The 20,745-nt window shown below is 35.7% G+C and overlaps 1 protein-coding gene across 7 annotated transcripts in view; it reads left to right on the forward strand.

Annotated features, from left to right (window-relative positions):
• LMNTD1 (lamin tail domain containing 1) overlaps positions 1 to 20,745 on the forward strand; it is a 416,942-nt gene that overhangs the window by 393,549 nt on the left and 2,648 nt on the right. For 5 of the 7 annotated variants that reach the window (XM_061205229.1, XM_061205226.1, XM_061205227.1 and 2 more), the window contains exons 7-8: positions 18,846 to 19,032; positions 19,572 to 19,691. In XM_061205229.1, the coding sequence (XP_061061212.1) occupies positions 18,846 to 19,032; positions 19,572 to 19,691 (307 nt within the window). Of the gene's footprint in view, positions 1 to 157; positions 354 to 18,845; positions 19,033 to 19,571; positions 19,692 to 20,745 lie in introns of all 7 variants that reach the window. The other 2 variants (XM_061205231.1, XM_061205225.1) reach the window with 1 other exon arrangement.

Raw genomic sequence — 20,745 nt, forward strand, 5'->3', positions numbered from 1 at the left:
TAAAGCTTCTAACTATCCTCACTTAGTTTGACTGTGACAGTAAAATGTATAAAGAATATCATTTTGTAGAAGCAAAGAATAAAGATAGTAGCTTTGGTTTCTTTTAATCTTTTATTTACTTCTCTCTCTATTGTTTCCTTCTTTGGTTTCTTGAAAGGACTCAACAACTTCAAAATTCCAAAGAAACACACTATGCCGGTCCTTGCTTCTCAGCCAGCTGTGACTGGGGAAGGGGAGGATTATTTCCTATCTTTGTTTGGTGATTCAAAGAAACTTGTGCACTCATTCCACACCAAGAAAACTTGGAAGCACTTTTCTATGATTCTTGAAGAAGTAGGCCAATCTAGATCCAGGTAAATACTCTATTTGAATTATTTAATATCTTCTATTGGGGTAAGAGTAATAAATTCGTAGGAAATAAAGTTCTAAACTGTTGTTAGATCCATGATCTCATCTAAGACCCTAAGCAATCCATTAAAATATAACTGTTTCATATCCTGGGCAGTTAAAAGGAATCAATATAACTTTCTAGGGAACCAAACAAGGAAAGTTAATTCTTCAAAGATGCCAGAGAAAACAGCACTACATAAGGCTTACCAATAAAGTTAACTCAATTATTCAAGAAAATTTTCATTATTGGCAAATCATTCAGATGGATTTAGAATCTTTTTGTATCTGTCTTGAGTTCAAGACAGAAGGAAAAAGGTGGACTTATAACTTACTGATCCATTTTTATGGTTATTAGTATCTGTAGAAAAAAAGAATTGATCAGGAAGAAAGTTGATATTAGAACTAAAATAAAAGCTGACTCATCTATGCATTTACTTAACCCTGCTTTTCTTGTTGCACAAACAACAGATTAAATTGTGAATTTTTAGTAATAAACACACATTTAAAAAAATTTTTTATTGAAGTATAGTTGATTTGCAATGTCATGTTAGTTTCAGGTATACAGCAAAGTGACTCAGTTATATATATATATACATTCTTTTTCATATTATTTCCATTATGATTTATCACAGGATACTGAATATAGTTCCCTGTGCTATACAGTATGACCTTGTTGTTTATCCATCCTATGTATACTAGTTTGCATCTGCTAATCCCAAACTCCCAATCCTTCCCTCCCCCACCTCTCCTCCCCCTTGGCAACCAAAAGTCTGTTCTCTATGTCTGTGAGTTTGTTTCTGTTTCATAGATATGTTCATTTGTGTCATACTTTAGATTCCACATACAAGTGATACCATATGGTATTTGTCTTTCTCTTTCTGACTTACTTCACTTAGTATGATAATCTCTCGGTCCATCCATGTTGCTGCATATGGCATTATTTCATTCTTTTTTTATGGCTGATGTATAGATAGATAGATAGATACCCCACATCTTCTATATCCATTCATCTGTCAATGGACATTTAGGTTGTTTCCATGTCTTGGCTATTGTAAATAGTGCTGCTATGAACATTGGGGTGCATGTTTCTCTTTGAATTATAGTTTTGTCTGGATATATGCCCAGGAGTGGGATTGCTGGATCATATGGCAACTCTATTTTTAGTTTTTTGAGGTACCTCCGTACTGTTTTCCATAATGGCTGCACCAATTTACATTCCCACCAACAGTGTGTGAGGGTTCCCTTTTCTTCACACCCTCTCCAACATTTATTATTTGTAGACTTTTTAGTTATGGCCATTCTGACCGGTGTGAGGTGGTACCTCACTGCAGTTTTGATTTGCATTTCTCTAATAATTAGCAATGATGAGCATCTTTTCATGTGCCTTTTGGCATCTATATGTCTTCTTTGGAGAAATGTATATTTACGTCTTCTGCCCATTAGTGATAAGCACATGTTGATAGAGGGTGTTTGAGGACTAAAAGAAGTTGTTAGCCAAAGTTAAGGGTCAAACATAAAGGAAAACTTTTCCCCCTTATGTCAGATTTCCTAAAATCAACCACTTTTGCCACTTAATTGTAGTGAATACCCAAGTGTTATCTCAACCATCTAAAAACACTTCATCAAATTATTCATACAGTATTTACCATGTTAAAAATGATGACTTATTTTCAGCAAAACTTCAAAAAAAACTTATGAATATGGTTTTAAGAAATTTTACTCAAACAGATCATGAAGACCTGCAGGTAAGGATCAAGAGAGAGGCAAGTAAGGTAACAAGGCATTCAGAGGAGAGCTTTCTTCCCAGCAGAGATTGTCTGGGAAGATTTTGTGAAGGAGTTATCATGGAAAGCATCTTGGAAAGATAAGTACATTTTGGATATGCAAATTTGGAGTCTCTGAGAATATTCTAGACCATTGGTTTTCAACTCTACCCACAAAATTGAATCACCTGGGGAGCTTTTAATGTCCTGACTTTACACCAGACTCTTTGAATCAAAATTTCTAGCGGAATTGGACATCATATTTTGTTTTTTTGGTTTTTGTTTTAAATGCCATGGTAATTCTAATGCACAGCCAGGGCTGAACAAAGGAGCAGCATAAACAAAATGAAGGAGGCAGAAAAGCTAAGATCAGATATGAGTATAAGCATGGCTATACTGAGCAGTGCATGAAGAGGTATAACAGGGTTGTAGGCGTCAGGGTTGGAGACAGATCACAGTGAGTGTTGAATACCAGACTATTTAGACTTCACTATGGGCAATGGGAAGCAATGGGAAAGTTTCAAACAAAGGAGTGACAGGATTCTGATTCAGAATATTTGATCTGTGGCAATGAATATATGAATGAATGCTGGATTTTGTCAAATGCCTTTTATACATCTGTTGAGATGATCATATGATTTTTTATTTCTTAAATGTTAAAGCAACCCCACACTCTTAGAATAAACCTCCCTTGGTCAGAATGTTTATCTTTTTCATATATTGCTGAATTCAATTGGCTAAAATTTTGTTTCAAATTTTTGCATCTATGTTTGTGAAGAATATTGGCCTGTAGTTTTCTTTACCTGTTAATGTCTTTGTCTGCTTAGGTATCAGGGTAATACTCAACTCATTATATGAGTTGGTATATATTCCCTCCTCTTTTACTTTCTAGAAGAGTTTGTGTAGAAGTAATATTATTTTTTCCTTAAATATTTTATAGAATTCATCATTGAAGCCATCTGGGCCTGGAGTTATTTTGTGAGAAGGTTTTTACCTACAGATTTTATTTCTTTAAAATAGATGTCAGGATAGTCCGGTTACCTATTTCTTCTTGAGTGAACTTGAGTAGTTTGTGTCTTTCAAGGAATTTGTCCATTTCATCTAAGTTGTCAGATTTATTGTTGTAAAATTATACATAATATTCCCTTATTATCCTTTTAGTATCTATAGAATCTGTAGTAATGTCACATTTCTTATTGCTGATAATGGCCATATGTGTCTTCTCTCTTTTTCCTGATAAATCTTGCCCAAGAGTTATCAATTTTGTTGAGCTTCAAAGAATCAGTGTTTCATTTAATTGATTTTCTCTAATTTTTTTGCTTTGTTTTCTATTCATAGATTTCCATTCTGATCTGTATTCCCTTTCTTCTGCATACTTCAGGTTTCATTTGCTTTTTTTTTTTCTAGTTTCTCAAAGTGGAAGTTGAGATCATTGATTTGAAAACATTTTCTCTTCTAATACAAGCATTTAGCACTGTAAAATTTCCCCTAACTACAGCTTTTAGCGGAATCCCACAAATTTTGATGTGTTTTATTTTCATTTTCATTCACTTCAAAATACTTTTTTTTTATTTAAGTAGAGTTGATTTACAATATTGTGTTAGTTTCAGGTGTATAGCATAGTGATTCGTTTTTTATTATATTCCATTATAGATTATTACAAGATATTGAATTCCTTGTGCTATACAGTAAATTTTTGTTGCTTATCTATTTTAGGTGTAGTAGTCTGTATCTGTTAATCCCATACTCCTAATTTGTCCCTCCCCTGCCCTTCCTCTCCCCTTGATAACCATAAGTTTGTTTTCTTTATCTGTGAGTCTCTTTCTGTTTTGTATATAGATTCATTTGTATTATTTTTTAGATCCCACATGTGATATATTATTTGTCTTTCTCTGACTTACTTCACTAAGTATAATATTCTCTTGGTCCATCCATGTTGCTGCAAATGGCAATATTTCATTCATTTTTATGGCTGAGTAATATTCCATTGTATATATATATATACCACATCTTCGTTATCCACTCTCTGTTGATGGGCACTTGGGTTGTTTCCATCCCTTGGCTATTTTAAATAGTACTACTATGAACATTGGGGTGCATGTATCTTTTCAAATTTGAGTTTCCACATTTTCCAGATATATGCCCAGGAGTGGGATTGCTGGATCATATGGTAGCTCTATTTTTAGTTTTGAAGGAACCTCTGTACTGTTTTCCATAGTGGCTGCACCAATTTACATTCCCACCAACAGTAGGAGGGTTTTATTTTCTCCACACCCTCTCCATCATTTATTATTTGTAGACTTTTTAATGATAGCCATTCTAACAGGTGTGAGGTGATTCCCTATTGTGGTTTTGATTTGCATTTCTCTAATAATTATCGATGTTGAGCATCTTTTCATGTGTCTTCTTTGGAAAAATGTCTGTTTAGGTCTTCGCCCATTTTTGGATGTGGTTTTTTGTTTCTTCACTATTGAGTTGTATAAGCTGCTTATACATTTTGGATATTAACCCCCTGTTGGTTGCATCATTTGCAATTGTTTTCTCCCATTCCATAGGTTGTCTTTTCGTTTTGTTGATGGTTTCCTTTGCTGTGCAAAAGCTTTTAAGTTTGGTTATGTCCCATTTGTTTACTTTTGCTTTTATTTCTTTTGCCTTGGGCGACTGATCTAAGAAAATATTGCTACAACCTATGTTAAATTATGTTCTGCCTATGTTCTCTTCTAGGAGTTATATGGTGTCTTACATTTAGGTCTTTAAACAATTTTGACTTTACTTTTGTATATGGTGTGAGGAAATGTTCTAATTTCATTGATTTACATCCAGCTTTAGCTGTCCAGCTTTCCCAACACCACTTGTTGAAGAGACAGTCATTTCTCCATTGTATATTCTTATTTCCTTTGTCATACATTAATTGATAATAGGTGTGTGGGTTTATTTCTGGGCTCTCTATCTTGTTGCATTGATCCATAAGTCTGTTTTTGTGCCAATACCACAGTTTTGATTACTGCAGGTTTGTAGTACAGTCCAAAGTGTGGAAGAGTTATACTTTCAGCTTTGTTCTTTTTCCTCAGTATTGCTTTGGCAATTCTGGTTTTTTTGTGATTCCATATAAATTTTAGGATATTTGTTCTGGTTCTGAGAAAACTGTCATGGTATTTTGATAGAGATTGCATTAAATCTGTAAATTGCTTTGGGTACTATGGCCATTTTAACAATACTAATTCTTCCAATCCAAAAACATGAGATATCTTTCCATTTCTTTGAATCATCTTCACTTTCCTTTGTCACTGTGTTATAGTTTTCAGCATATAGGTCTTTTACCTCCTTGGTTAAGTTTATTCCTAAGTATTTTATTCTTTTTGATGAGATTTGAAACAGGATTTTTAAATTTCTCTTTCTGTTACTTTATTATTAATGTTTAAAAATGCAAGAAATTTCTGTATATTAATCTTGTATCCTGCTACCTTGCTGAATTCATTTATTAGTTCTAATAGTTTTTGTGTGGAGACTCCATATAGAGTATCATGTCATCTGCAATACTGACAGTTTTACCTTCTTCCCTTTCAATTTTTCTTGTCTGATTGCTGTGGTGTTGAACATCACTTGAAGAGGTGTTTTTATGTGGGAACATCCCTGTGTAGACTTTGTGTGTCCAGCATTTTTGGTGTGAGGACTGCTTTTGGTATGGACATCTGCCATGTCTTTCCTAAAGGTGTGCTGGCCGTTATCCCCTTGATAGGGGTGTGGTTGGTGTTGTAGTGTGTAGAGCCTGTGCAGGTTGTGAGGCAGGACTTCCTCTCTGCTCCATGGCTGTTGCTGCCCTGTCAGGAGCAGGGTCTACTCCCCAGTTGTTGGAGCAGAAGCCCTGAGGATCAGGTTCAATCAGACTCTGTTGCCCTTGAGTGCATGCCCTGCCCCAAAGGAGGTGATTGCTGAAGCAATGAGGTCTGTGCAGTCACAGAGGACCTATGCACCGCTTGTGTAGGTGTCCACGGTTCCACTCAGAAGCAGCACCAAGGTCACTTACCTTTCTTTGTTGTGTTTGTCCTAAATCTAGTGCAAAGCCGTGATGTGAAGTAGGCTGGGGCTGGGGGTTGAGGTATTGTGGCTGCAGGAATTGAGGTGGTTCAGCTGCTGCCTGACATCTGGGCTGCCTCTGTGGCAGTCTTCTTCCAGGACCCAGATCTAGTGCTAAGCTGCAGTATGGAGTGGGCAGAGCCCAGGGCACTCTCACTGGGAGAGCTGCTGTGTACTCCTGAGTGTACTGACAGTGGCCACCGCCGCTCCACCCAGAACACACTCCAGGCTCTCCTTGCTATCTCTGCATAGCTAGATTGAGTCCCCTCCCAGGGATAGTCTGCCCAAGATTCAGCACTTAGCTGTGGCATCAAAATACTTTCTAGTTTCCACTTTTATTTCTTCTTTGATCCTTGAGTAGTAAGAAATCTATTATTTAGTTCCCAAATATTTTACAGATTTTTCCAGTTCTGATGATTTTCCGGATATCTTTTGTTATTGATTTCTAATTCAGTTTCATAGTGGTCAAAGAACACAATTTGTATGACTTGAGTCCTTTTAAATGTATTGAGACTTGCTTTATAGCAGATATTGTCTATCCTGGTAAATGTTCTGGTAAATATATTTATCGTTGAGTGGAGTGTTTTGTAAATATTGATCAGGTCAAATTGATTGATGGTGTTAAGTCTATTGTCTTTTTTTGTTGATTTTATGTCCATCAATTATTGAAAAAGGGGTGTTAAAATTTCCAACTATAATTGTGGATTCGTTGATTTCTTCTCGCAGTTCTATCAGTTTTAGTTTCATGTATTTTGAAGCCCTGTTTTTAGGTGTATAAACATTTAGGATTGTTATATCTTCTTCCAATATAGAATTGATGTCTATATCATTATGAAATAAACTTCTTTATCCATGGCATTATTCTTTGCTCAGAAATCTACTATGTCTAATATCAATATAGCCATTCCAGCTTTCTTTTACTGGTGTTAGCATGGTATATCTTTTTTTATCCTTTTACTTTTAGCCTATTTGTGTCTATATATTTAATATTATGTTTTATATCAATAGGTAGCATGCAGTAGGCTTGCTCTTTCACCTTCTGACAATCTCTGTCTTTTAATTTGGGTATTTAAACAATTTAGACTTAAAGTAATTTTTAATATGGTTGATTAATTCTGTTATCTTGTTATTCGTTTTCTATTTGTCCCAACTGTTCTGTTCTCTTTTTCTTCTTTTTCTGTCTTCTTTGAAATTAATCATTATTTATATTCTATTTTATCTTCATTGTTGGCTGATTAGCTATAGCTCTTTTATTTTAGGGGTTCCTTCCAGGTTTATAGGATACATCTTGAGTCTATTACAGACTACCCTCATGTTATATTTTACCACTTCACAAATAGCATAAGAGCCTTAGAATACTATAATTTCATTTCTCTTCTCCCAGCCATTGTGCTTCTGCTGTCACATATTTTACTTCTACATATGGTGTAAATCCCATACTCCATAGTTATTTTGGTTTAAATAATCAATTTTTAAAAGAAATTTAAATAATAAGAAAAATATTATATATTTACCCTTATGTATTTTCACTGCTTTTCTTTGCTTTTTAGTTCTTTTTGTTTGTTTTGTTTATTTTTTTGATCTATAAATTATATTTCCATCCATTATAATTATGCTAGTACCTGAAAAGAACTTCCTTTAACGTTTTTTGTAGTATGGATCTGCTTATAACCATTTCTTCTTTCACTTTTTTTAGACAGTTTTATTGAGATATCATTGACATAATTGTATATATTTAAGACGTACAACTTCATTTTTTTGCCTTTTGGGGTTTTTTATTGAGGTATAATTGACAAATAACATTGTATAAACTTACACAATGATGATTTGATACTCATATGTATTGTGAAATGATTACCATAATAAAATTGTTAACACATCCTTCACATAATTACCTTTTTTTTTTTCTGGTGAGAACATTTAAGATCCACTGTCTACTGTCTTAGCAATTTTCAAGTATATAATACAGTATTTTTAACTATAGTCACCATGCTGTTCATAACATTCCCAGAACTTATTCATCTTATAACTGGAAGTTTTTATCCTTTGACCAATATTTCCCCCATCTCCCCTACCTTCTATCCCCTGGCAAACACTGTTTTAATTTCTGTTTCTATGAATTCAGCTTTTGAAAATTCCACATATAAGTGAGACCATACAGTATTTGTCTTTCTCTGTCTGATTTATCTCACTTAGCATAATGTGCTCAACATCCATCCATGTTGTCACAAATGGCAGGTCGTCCTTCATTTCATGGCTGAATAATACTCCATTACATATATTTATATATATATATATATGTGTGTGTGTGTGTGTATATATATATATCTATATATATATACATATACAGTTGACTCTTGAACAACACAGGTTTGAACTGCATGGGTTCAATTATAGGTGGATTTTTTTCCAATTAATACTCCAGTACTACATGATCTGTGTTTGGCTGAATCTGTGGATGTGGAATCATGGATATGGAGGGCCGACTATAAAGTTATATGCTGATTTTCCACTGTGTAGGGGGTCGGCACCCCTAACCCCTGCACTGTTCAATAATCAACTGTATTTATAAAATAAATACCACATTCACTTTATCCATTCATCTGTCAATGGACACTTTGTTTCTGTATCTTGGCTATTGTGAAAAATGCTGCAATGAACATGGTAGTGCAGATAACTCAACAAATGGTCATTTTATTTCCTTCAAATACCTAGAAGTGGGATTGCTGGATCATATGGTAGTTCTATTTTTAATTTTTTGAAGAGCCTCCACACTGTTTTCCATAGCACTGCATCAATTTACATTCCCACCAACAGTGCACAGCGTTCCCTTTTCTCTACATCTTCGCCAATACTTATTGTTGTCTCTTTGATAACAGCTATTCTTACAGGTGTGAGGTGATATCTCATTGTGGTTTTGATTTGCGTTTCCCTGTGATTAGTGATTTTAAGCCCCTTTTTATGTACCTGTTGGCCATTCACATATCTTCTTTGGAAAAATATCTATTCAGGTCCTTTCCCATTTTTTAATTGGATTATTTTATTTTTTGCTATTGAGTTGTGTGAGTTCCTTATATATTTTAGATATTAACCCCTTATCAAATGTATGATTTGCAAATTTTTTTTCCCATTTTGTAGGTTGCCTTTTCATTTTGTTGATTGTTTCCTTTGCTGTGCAGGAGCTTTTTAAATTGAGGTAATTCCATTTTTCTATATTTGCTTTTGGTGTGTTAGCTAAGAAATTATTGTCAAGACCAACGTCAAGAAGGTTTTCCCCTATATTTTCTTATAGGAGTTTTATGGTTTTGAGTCTTACCTTTAAGTCTTTAACCCATTTTGAGTTGATTTTTGTGTATGGTTTGTGAAAGAGGTCCAATTTCATTTTTTGCATGTGGGTATCCACTTTTCCAGCATTTATTAAAGAGACTATCCTTTCCTGATCGTGTGCTCTTGGCACTCCTGTTGAAGAGCAGTTGACCATAAATGTGTGGGTTTGTTTCTGGGTTCTCTATTCTGTTCCATTGGTCTATATGTCTTTTTTTATGCTGGTACCACACTGTTTTAGTTACTTTAGCTTTATAATATCTGAAGTCAGGAAGTGTAATACCTCCAGTTTTGTTCTTGCTCAAGAATGCTTTGGCTATTTGGGGTCTTTTGTAGTTTCACATACATTTTAGGATTTTTTTTTACAGCTTCTGTTTAAAAATGCCATTGGGATTTTGATAGGGATTGCATTGAATCTCTAAATCACTTTGACTGGTATGAACATTTTGACAACATTACTTCTTCCAATCCATGAACATGGAATGTCTTTCCATTTATTTGTGTCTTTTTAAATTTCCTTCATCAGTGTTTTGTAGTTTTCAGTGTATAAATCTTTCATTTTTTTGGTTAAGTTAATGCCTAAGTATTTTGTTCTTTTGTTGCTAATGTAAATGGGATCGTTTTCTTAATTTCCCTTTTGGTTAGTTCATTGTTAGTGTACAGAAATGCCACTGATTTTTGTATGTTGATTTTCGCATCCTACAATTTACTGAATTTGTTTTGTGGTGTTCTTAAGGTTTTTTACTTATATGATTATGTCATCTGCAAACAGAGATAATTCACTTTTTCCCTTCTGATTTGGCACCTTTTATTTCTTTTTCTTTCCTGATTTCTCTGGGTAGGACTTCCAGTACTAAGATGAATAGCAGTGGTGAGAATGGGCATCTGTGCCTTGTTGTGGATCTTAGAGGAAGTTTTTCCTCACTGATTGTGTTAGCTGTGGGCTTTTCATATATGTCACTTATTGTGCTGAAGTATGTTCCTTCTTTACCTATTTTTTGAGAGTTTTTATAGTGAAAAGGTGTTGAATTTTGTCAAATGCTTTTTCTGCATCTGATTAAAAAGTGTGATCATGTGGTCTTTGTCTTGCCTTGTGTTAATGGCAACTATAAACACAGGTGCCAATTTTCATAGATAATGTTAGGTAGATGCATATTGGAAGAACTGAAATGCTAAAGATAAGTTTAGTAAACTTTAGAGTAGCAAAAATCTAAAGGCAGATAAGTAAAGTAGCATGGAGCTATCAAGTAGACTCCAACAACTAGAGAAATCAGAGCTTAAGTAATGAAAAATTGTCATTTTTTAAAAAGTGATATAGCCATTTGTCTTTTCAATCTCTATAAATCAAGACCATGCAAAGGCTACTGACAGAATGATTGGTACATCACTCTACATTCTCAGCCAGTCACAACTTAGAGGTTTCAAGTCATTTTCCTACTAAAGAAAAATGGGGAAAAAAAAGATAACTACAAAAGGCTGTGTGATAACAGATTAACAGCCCTGGCTTGGTGAATTTCCATGTATTATGTGAAGTATTTTCCTGTAACTTTTGGCCTTATATCAAAAGGAAGGCAAATGAAGTGGCTAGCCCTGATATGAACAATGGTATTTTTTTCTTTCAGACAAGCTAATTTATTCTACTTATGTGCATAAAATAAAAATTTAACATCAATGAATAAACGTTTCACTTGAATAATGAAATGTTTTTGAAAAGCAACTGTACATATCCAATTACATATATGATAACAAAGGGATAACTGAGCTATTCTAGGGTCTTATCTGGTTAAAAGAAAAACTAAACTACTGCTCATCTTCCCAGGCAGAAAAAGCAAGTCTCAAAAACAAAAAGGAATTCTGTCAAAAAATAAAAACATCCCACAGAGAATTCAGTAACACTAGAATGAGGATGACATAGAGAAATTCTAGGGCTATCAAATAGTAAAAATGTTATATCTACAATTTAGTAAGAACCATAACAGTAATGTAAAAGAAAGGAACAGGTATATATATTGCTTAAAAGTGAACCTCTCTACAAAACAGGCAACCTCATACAATGTAGTACGGGTATAAAGTGAGACCACTGAAGGCAGTTTGGTAGTGTAGATCAAGGTTTCATAGATTGGGACTTACCTGGTGGCACAGTGGTTAAGACTCCACACTCCCAATGCAGGGGGCCCCGGTTCAATCCCTGACCAGGGAACTAGATCCCACATGCATGCTGCAACTAAGAGTTCTCATGCCACAACTAAGGAGCCATGTCACAACTAAGGAGCCAGTGAGCTGCAACTAAGGAGCCCGTGAACTGCAACTAAGGAGCCTGCTTGCCGCAACTAAGATCCGGCACAACCAAATAAATAAATAAATACATAAAGATTTCATAGATTTTACATCTTATATTCTCACAAGTCCTCTTCTAGGAGAGAAAACTCAGAGTGATAGCCTGACATTTGGAGCCACTTTTCTCCTCAAAACAGTTGTCAATTTGAAAGCAGCAGCTAAGAGGCTGAGAAGTTATTCAGAGATTTTGGCAGTCTCACAGGACTGGGTGAATAAAAATTGGCTTGATTCATGGCCTGTCAAGAAGGAGGGTCACTGATAAACACCCCAGGCTTTCAGTTGTAACTTCAAAGGTACACACAGTATTAAGGCTATCTTCAAAATAAACCAGCCTAATTGGGGCCAAAGCCTAGTGTCAAATTATTTCACACCCTGATTGGGTTAAAGTGGTTTCCCCCCAGCGTAGATGGCTGCCAGAAGTTAAAGTAAATCCTCTCTGGATCAAGAAAACATACATAGCTTTAAATTACCTCTGCAATGTTTAATCTATCATACTAGGCACTAAGTCAAAAATAACAAGGCATACAAACAATAAAAGTTGACCCAAAACTAAGATTAAAAATGGACAATAAAAACAGGCCTAGGTGATCCAGATATTATGGTTATCTGACAGGGATTTTTAAATAACCTTGACTAAAATAGTCAAGGAATTAAATGACAAGATAAAAATTTTTAGCATAGAACTGGAAACTAAAAATAAAAGAATCAGTAGGAAATTCTAGAAAAAAAAATCCAGCAACAGAAATTACTATTTCAAAAGTAGATGAGTTTAACAATATATTTGATGCAACAGAAGAGAGAATTATTGAACTGGAACATTCTCAGAAGAAAACATCCAGGCTGAATTATAGAGAGCAAAGAGATTAGAAAAAACAAGCATAAGGAAAAATTAGGCAAGATTCTTAAAAATCTAAATGCTTGTAATTGAAGTCACTAAGGAGAGGAGAGAAGGACTGAGTTAGAACATTATTGGTGGAAATACTGGCAGAGAATTTTCCCAAAAATGAAAGACATCAAGCCACAGGTACAAGCAACACTACCAACTCCCAGCAAGAGAAAACATAGGGGGGAAAAAAAAAAACCCTAGGTACAATGTAGAAAAACTTCTAAAACAGGAGAAGTAAGGAAAATCTTAGTCAGCCAGAGAAAAAGGACACTTACCTTCAAAGGAACAACAAAAAGATTGGTAGCTGGTTTATCAACAGAAAAACAGAAAACAGAAAACTCTGGAATAAATCTCTGGTGAGGGCATTGGGGTCAAAGCTGCAGGCAATATTTTTAGCACCGTGATTCTACAATTCATAAGAAGTGTATGTTAGTTTTCTCTTGCTGTCATAGCAAGTTATTACCAACATAGCAACTTAACATGGATAATACCCACTTATTACCACACAGTTCTTTCAAAAATTTCTGTATATATTTAAATACTATACTATAAATCCATCATAAAAATGTAAAACAACCCTATAGAAATGGACTAAATTATATGAAAGACAATTTTCAAAAGAAAACTGAGTAGCCAATAAGTAGTTTACTCAACTGAACTATAAATAGGGAAAATCAAATTAAAATAACAATGAGATATTTTGTACCCAAGATATTAAGTATTAAGAAGTCTGAAAATTTCAAGTGTTGTGGAACACGAAGAAGGAATAGCGCATGCATAGGCAATGGGTGAAGCATGCAATGACATGAATTATCACAAGTCTTGTGAGAAATTCTTGTGGTTGCAATTTAAGCAAAGATAGGAAGTAGGAAAAAAAAGAAATTAAAGAGGCTGATAGATTACATAGGGCCTTGTTTCCATGCTGTGACATTGGTGTTTTCTCTAGAAAGAAATGGTCAGACTTTGAAGGATTTATCCTTGTACAAAGATTGCTCTGGAAGCAAAATGTTGAATGGTTAGGAGGGAGCAAGACTGGAGAAACCAGTTAAGACACTGTTACACTGTGACACAGAGGTGATGAGAGCCTAATGAAGACAGCAGCAATAGGGATGGAGAGAAGGAAATATATACAGAAGATACTAAAGAGTAATATTAATAGAACATCATCACAGATAAGGCAAGAAGGATAAGAGAGCAGGAAAGTAATAGAAGTTTCAGGCGTGGCCAACAGGATAGATGATGATGAAATTGCCTGGAATAGGTTTTCTACTTTTCTAAAATGATGAATTCATTTTGGGGCATGTTGATTTAGAGGTATCTTTGGGGTCTTTCTTTCTATGGGGTCAGTTGTTTCTATGGGTCTGAAGCTCAGCAGGAAAAGGATTAGCAGTCATCAGTGTATTAATGGTTACTGAAAGCCCTGTTTGTGGGTGATATCAAGTATATAGAGTGTGATGGGAATAAAAGAGGGTTAAGGGCAGAATCCCAGGGATTCACATCTGAGAAATGGATGAAGGAAGAGAAATCTGAAAAAGAGACTATAAAGAAGCAACCAGACTGGTAGAAGAAAAACAGTGGACTTGGGGAAACAAGGAGAGAAGGACCTATCTGGCAGAGGCAGATATCACAAAGACATTAAGACAAAGACTGAGTGGTGGGAACGTAAATTGAACCACTATGGAAAACAGTATGGAAGTCCCTCAAAAAATTAAAAACAGAGCTATCATATAATCCAGCAATTCCACTTTTGTATATTTATCTGAAGAAAGCAAAACCTCTAATTCAAAAAGATATATGCACCGCCATGTTCATTACAGCATTATTTACAATAGCCAAGATATGGAAATGACCTAAGTGTCCATCAATGGATGATTGGTAAGTAAAATGTGGTATAAATATAAAATGCAATATTATTCAGCCATAAAAAAAGAATTAAATCTTGCCATTTGCAACAACATGGATGGACCTCGAAGGCATTGTGCTAAGTAAAATAAGTCAGAGAGAGACAAATACCATATGATCTCACTTATCAATGAAATCTAAAAAAAAAAAAAAAAAAAGAGCTCATCGATACAGAGAACAGATTGGTTGCCAGAAGCAAGAGGTGGGGGGTGGGCAAAATGGGAGAAGGTGGTCAAAAAGTACAGATTTCCAATTATAAAATAAACGTCATTGGGATGTAATGTACAGATAAAATAAATAAGTCATTGGGATGTATTGTACAGAATGGAGACCACAGTTAACAATACTGTATTGTATTGAAAGTTGCTAGGAGAGTAGATCTTAACAGTTTTCCTCACAAGAAAAAATAATTGTAACTATATATGGTGATCAATGTTAACTAGACTTATTGTGGTGATCATTTTGCCTTATATACAAATACTGAATCATTATGTTGTACATCCAAAACTAATATAATGTTATATGTCAATTATACCTCTATTTAAAAAAAGACAAAGACTGAAAAGTTACCACTCAATTTACTAATTGATGATCAATTTAAGAGGGCATTATTCATCTTGGTCTAAGGCAGAAATATACGGTCGTGGGTTGAGGGAGTGAATAAGAGATGAAGAACTCATGCCGTAGTCTTTCCAAAAGCTCGGTTGTGATGGCAGTAGGAAGTGGAAGCCAGAGGAGGATTGTGTTTTTCTTTTTTAAGGTTATAGCAGTTGGAAGATATGTACATATTTGGGGGAAAGAGGCAGTCTAGAGGGAGAGGTTGGTGTGAAAGGAGAAAAATGAATGGGACTGAAACACCAAAGCAGCAGCAGGAGGTGGTAAGCAGAGTTTCACTTTAGATGGGAGAAGGGTTCCTCTTGCACTGAAACGAGGTGGCTGGAACGAAGAGGTCAGTGTGGGCATGGGTGAACCTGCTTCTAAGTGGAAAGCAGGAAAACACACTTCTCTCTGATGGCTCTATTTTCTTAGTGAGATCATTTTCTGACAATAAAACTGGAGATGTGAGGCAGGGATTTGAATGTTGTTGAGGGAATGACAGAAGGTGCTGGCTCAGCTCATGAAGAACAGAGTTTGCTGCCAATCACTAAGGGCCCACATGTGGCTGGAGACCACTAATTCATCTGGTGGCAGCAATCTATACTGTGTGTGTGTGTGTATTTTCTAGCAGTGCTCAACCACCAGGGTGTATACAAAATTTAAACAATTTGAATGGTTGGATCAAACTTCTCTGAGACTTTACTAGTTGAAAAAGAAGAACAAGAACTAACATTTATTGAGAGAACTTGGACATGGCAGTTAATCTCTCTAAACCTCAGTTTCCTTTTCTATAAAGTGGGACTAAAAATAGTACCTGTCTCACTGGGTTGTTGTGAGAATTATGAGATAATACAGTTTTTTTCAAATTTTTGATGGTGAACTTCAGTAAGAAATATGTGGCCTTTTGTGAGAATTAAATGAGTAACTACCAGTCTACAATGCCTTTACCAAAGCATTTGGAGACTTACATGTTTCCAAATTCAGAATTTGGAGGATTTTAAGAAAGTAATATGGTGACTAGAACACATATTACGTAACACCCCAATAGGGCTTGGAGAAGTATCCAAAATCAAACAGTAATCTTTCCACAGCCAAATTTATGAATAGTCACACAAGTCATGAACGAAGACAGTAACTAGCCTCTCCTCAGTTTCAGGTCAGGTTTTGCCACCAAAGGAATTCAGGTCAGATTTTGCTTCAAGTGTGTTTTTTAAAGAAAGCTTTTGGTTTTTCAGATATTTTTGCATTTCGGAATTATAGATATGAAATCATAGATATATTGATAATATTTTAAAAGTGCCTGGCACATCATAAGTATTGGTTCCTATTATTGGTAGGGGTATATTTCATTTTTAAAATTATGGCCCTAACCCACCAAAGGGATTTCATGGTGTATTGGGTTGGCCAAAAGTTTCATTCATTTTTTTTCCGTAAGATGACTCTAGCAGCACTTAGTTGTCTTTAACTTCATTCAAAACAATTCTGTTAGATTGTATGTGACAGCTGTCATATAAGCATGCATTTAAAAAAAGACATCAAAATTGGTGAATTTTTGTGTAGCCATTTTAATATTGAAGATGGAAGAAAAAAACCAACATTTTCGGCATATTATGCTTTATTATTTCAAGAAAAGTAAAAATGCAACCCAGATGGAAAAAAAGATTTGTGCAGTGTACGGAGAAGTTGCTGTGACTGATCGAATGTGTCAAAAGTGGTTTGCGAAACTTTGTGGTGGAGATTTCTTGCTGGACAATGCTCCATGGTCAGGTAGACCAGTTGAAGTTGATAGTGATCAAATCGAGACATAACTGAGAGCAATCAACGTTATACCACGCAGGAGATAGCCGACATACTCAAAATATCCAAATCAAACATTGAAAATCATTTGCACCAGCTTAGTTATGCTAATCACTTTGATGTTTGGGTTCCACATAAGCAAAAAAAACCTTCTTGACCGTATTTCCACATACGATTCTCTACTGAAACGTAATGAAAATGTTCCACTTTTTAAACAAATTGTGATGGGCAATGAAAAGTGGTTACTGTACAATAATGTGGAATGGAAGAAATCATGGGGCAAGCGAAATGAACCACCACCAATCACACCAAAGGCTGGTCTTCATCCAAAGAAGGTGATGTTGTGTATATGGTGAGATTGGAAGGGAGTCCTTTATTATGAGCTCCTTCCAGAAAACCAAGCGATTAATTCCCACAAGTACTGCTCCCAGTTAGACCAACTGAAAGCAGCACTCGACGAAAAGCATCCGGAATTAACAGAAAACACATAACCTTCCATCAGGATAAGGCAAGACCACATATTTCTTTGATGACCAGGCAAAAACTGTTACAGCTTGGCTGGGAAGTTCTGATTCATCTGCCGTATTCACCAAACATTGCACCTTCGGATTTCCATTTATTTAGGTCTTTACAAAATTCTCTTACTGAAAATTTTCAATTCCCTGGAAGACTGTAAAAGGCACCTGGACCAGTTCTTTGCTCAAAAAGATAAAAAGTTTTGGGAAGATGGAATTATGAAGTTGCCTGAAAAATGGCAGAAGATAGTGGAACCAAAGGATGAATATGTTGTTCAATAAAGTTCTTGGTGAAAATGAAAAATGTCTTTTATTTTTACTTAAAAACCGAAGGCACTTTTTGGCCAACCCAATACTTATAGGTTGTGACCCACACTCTGAAAAATGTTAATATATAAATGTTTAACCTGGTCCTTGATACATACTAAGCTCTCGACACATTAGAAGAGGAAAAAATACCATCTTATATTTGTATGTTTTAAGTTTGCAGAATTCTTTTAAGCACATAGTTGCAATTCATGTTCACAGTAACCTTATGAGAAATAAACTAAATAGTTTAACTTTCCTCTTGATCTACTTGAGAGTTTCATGTCTCAGTGTTTCTTGTGAAGAACAGTAGGAAATTTTAATAATAATAATAGTACCTCCCAATGGCATTTTTACCTTGATACCTAAAACATTTTTCCCCCCGCAAAGGGCAATCCTTTTTTTTTTTTTAATTTTTATTTATTTATTTATTTATTTTTGGCTGTGTTGGGTCTTCGTTTCTGTGCAAGGGCTTTCTCTAGTTGCGGTGAGCGGGGGCCACTCTTCATCGCGGTGCGCGGGCCTCTCACTATCGCGGCCTCTCTTGTTGCGGAGCACAGGCTCCAGACGTGCAGGCTCAGTAGTTGTGGCTCACGGGCCTAGTTGCTCCGCGGCATGTGGGATCCTCCCAGACCAGGGCTCGAACACGTGTCCCCTGCATTGGCAGGCAGATTCTCAACCACTGCACCACCAGGGAAACCCACCTAAAGCATTTTTACAGTTTTCTTTATTTTATGTGAAAGATCATTTTGTTGCACAGATAAACAAACAGAACTAAGAAATCAAGCCATTTGCTTAAGGCACAAAATACACTATTTCTACATGGAATTTGTCCAACAGAATATACAGCTTAGGAACAACTTCCAAAGCATATTTATTATTCAGTCCTTAAAGTGAGCTAAAGACACGCTCTTCTGAAGCACCTTATAATCTTTGGGTTTTATTTTCTAGTGCTCTTGGAGACATTAAAATAGCTGAAGTGAATGTCAAAGGTTTATGCGTGAAGCTCATTAACTCTTCCGTTGACAAAGAACTGGAAATTGGAAATCATATTCTCCAACAAAATGTGGATGGACAAACAGTCTCTCTGTACCAATTCCTTCCCAATATCATAATGCAGGCCAATTCCACGGTAACAGTGAGTATAAGATATAAATACTATGAACTAGATTTGTTCAGGAAAAACTCATTTACCCAGTCAGACGATGGCTTAGCACCAGTGGTTTCTTCATCCCTTGATCTCTCTGTTAAATGTGATTTTTTTGGTTGTTGTTGGTTAATTGTGCCACTTTGTCCATCTCTGGATATAAATTAATACCCATAATTAAATTTCCATAGCTTTCTTCAATTTGGCATACAGTACTTTGTGCTTTTATGATTTAACTATCAAAATAAAATACCTAAGTTCCTAAAACTAAACAAACATAATCTTTAAAGAAAAAACAAAGAGAGGGTTTGCTTAGGTGACACTGGAGAGTTCCCCCCTCTTTCTTGGGCTTTACTTTAAACCACATCCAGTAGCTGTTCAGTTACACAGCTTGACATTACATATTATACAGTCATTATATTTTAAAAACCTCACCTGTTTAGAAAGATGTGTTGCAATAACCCTCTGACATTTATAAAACTGTGTTGAACTCCAATGGCAATTGTTATTAACAAACTATTTTCTTACAGGTCTGGGCAGCAGCATCTGAAGCAAAGCACCAGCCACCATCAGATTTTCTTTGGAAGGAACAAAACAGATTTAGGACAAGCCCAAATTGTACAACAATCCTGTGCAAACCTAATGGTGAAGTCAGTGTCCAGTTCTTTTTTTCTTTTGGCTGTGTCGGGTCTTCGTTGCTGCACGCGGGCTTTCTCTAGTTGCGGCGAGCGGGGGCTACTCTTCATTGTGGTGCGCAGGCTTCTCATTGCGATGGCTTCTCTTGTTGCAGAGCATGGGCTCTAGGTGTGCGGGCTTCAGTAGTTGTGGCACGCAGGCTCAGTAGTTGTGGCTTGCGGGCTTAGTTGCTCCGCGGCATGTGGGATCTTCCCGGACCAGGGCTCGAACCCATGTCCCCTGCATTGGCAGGCGGATTCTTAACCACTGCACCACCAGGGCAGCCCCGAGTCTACTGATTTTTAAACAGGGCTAGATATTTTTCACCAACCACATTGTTGTCCTATATGATTTGTAGCCTCTATATTATATGTCAAAAATTTAATAGACATCTTATATGATTCAATGCCTGGGACTTTCCCAATACACTGTTTTCCATTAGAGATTCAGATATGGAACAGACCATTCCTGTGCAGTAGGAACTCATTGAAGGGCTATTTATATGTACATTATCTCCTTTGATTCTCAGATTATTTAAGCATTTTACAAAGGAAGAAAATGGGACTTGGAAAGTTAAATGGCTTGCTCAAGGTCACATGATAGGCAAAATGGCAAAAGTAAAATAAAACCAGACAAAAGAGCCTACAAGGTTCATATGGTCAACATTCCAGAGGTGAAATTAAAACTTATCATTTTATCACATTATCACTGTCATTATCATCAGATGTTTTTAAGCCCCCTATAATACAGGAAGAAATAAAATATTGCCCTTGGCTAGGAAAGGCTTACAATCTAATTGAGAGAGATTGCACTCAAAAGATCATAAACATATTTGCCACGCAAATATCTATGTTTGAGCTGCAAAAAAGGAGAATCCCTAACTGATGAACTGAACCAAAAGTGGGGTTTTCCTGCTGTGATCCATGAAATTAAACCTTTTAAGAAAGATTTCATCTTTCTCTTTCTTTGCTGTAGGCCTAGCCTAGCTGAACTTGCCTTGTGTTGCTTTCATGTCTATTTAGCTGGCAA

The sequence above is a fragment of the Eubalaena glacialis genome, chromosome 11 (genome assembly GCF_028564815.1).
Source record: "Eubalaena glacialis isolate mEubGla1 chromosome 11, mEubGla1.1.hap2.+ XY, whole genome shotgun sequence".
NCBI classification, from domain to species: Eukaryota; Metazoa; Chordata; class Mammalia; order Artiodactyla; family Balaenidae; genus Eubalaena; species Eubalaena glacialis.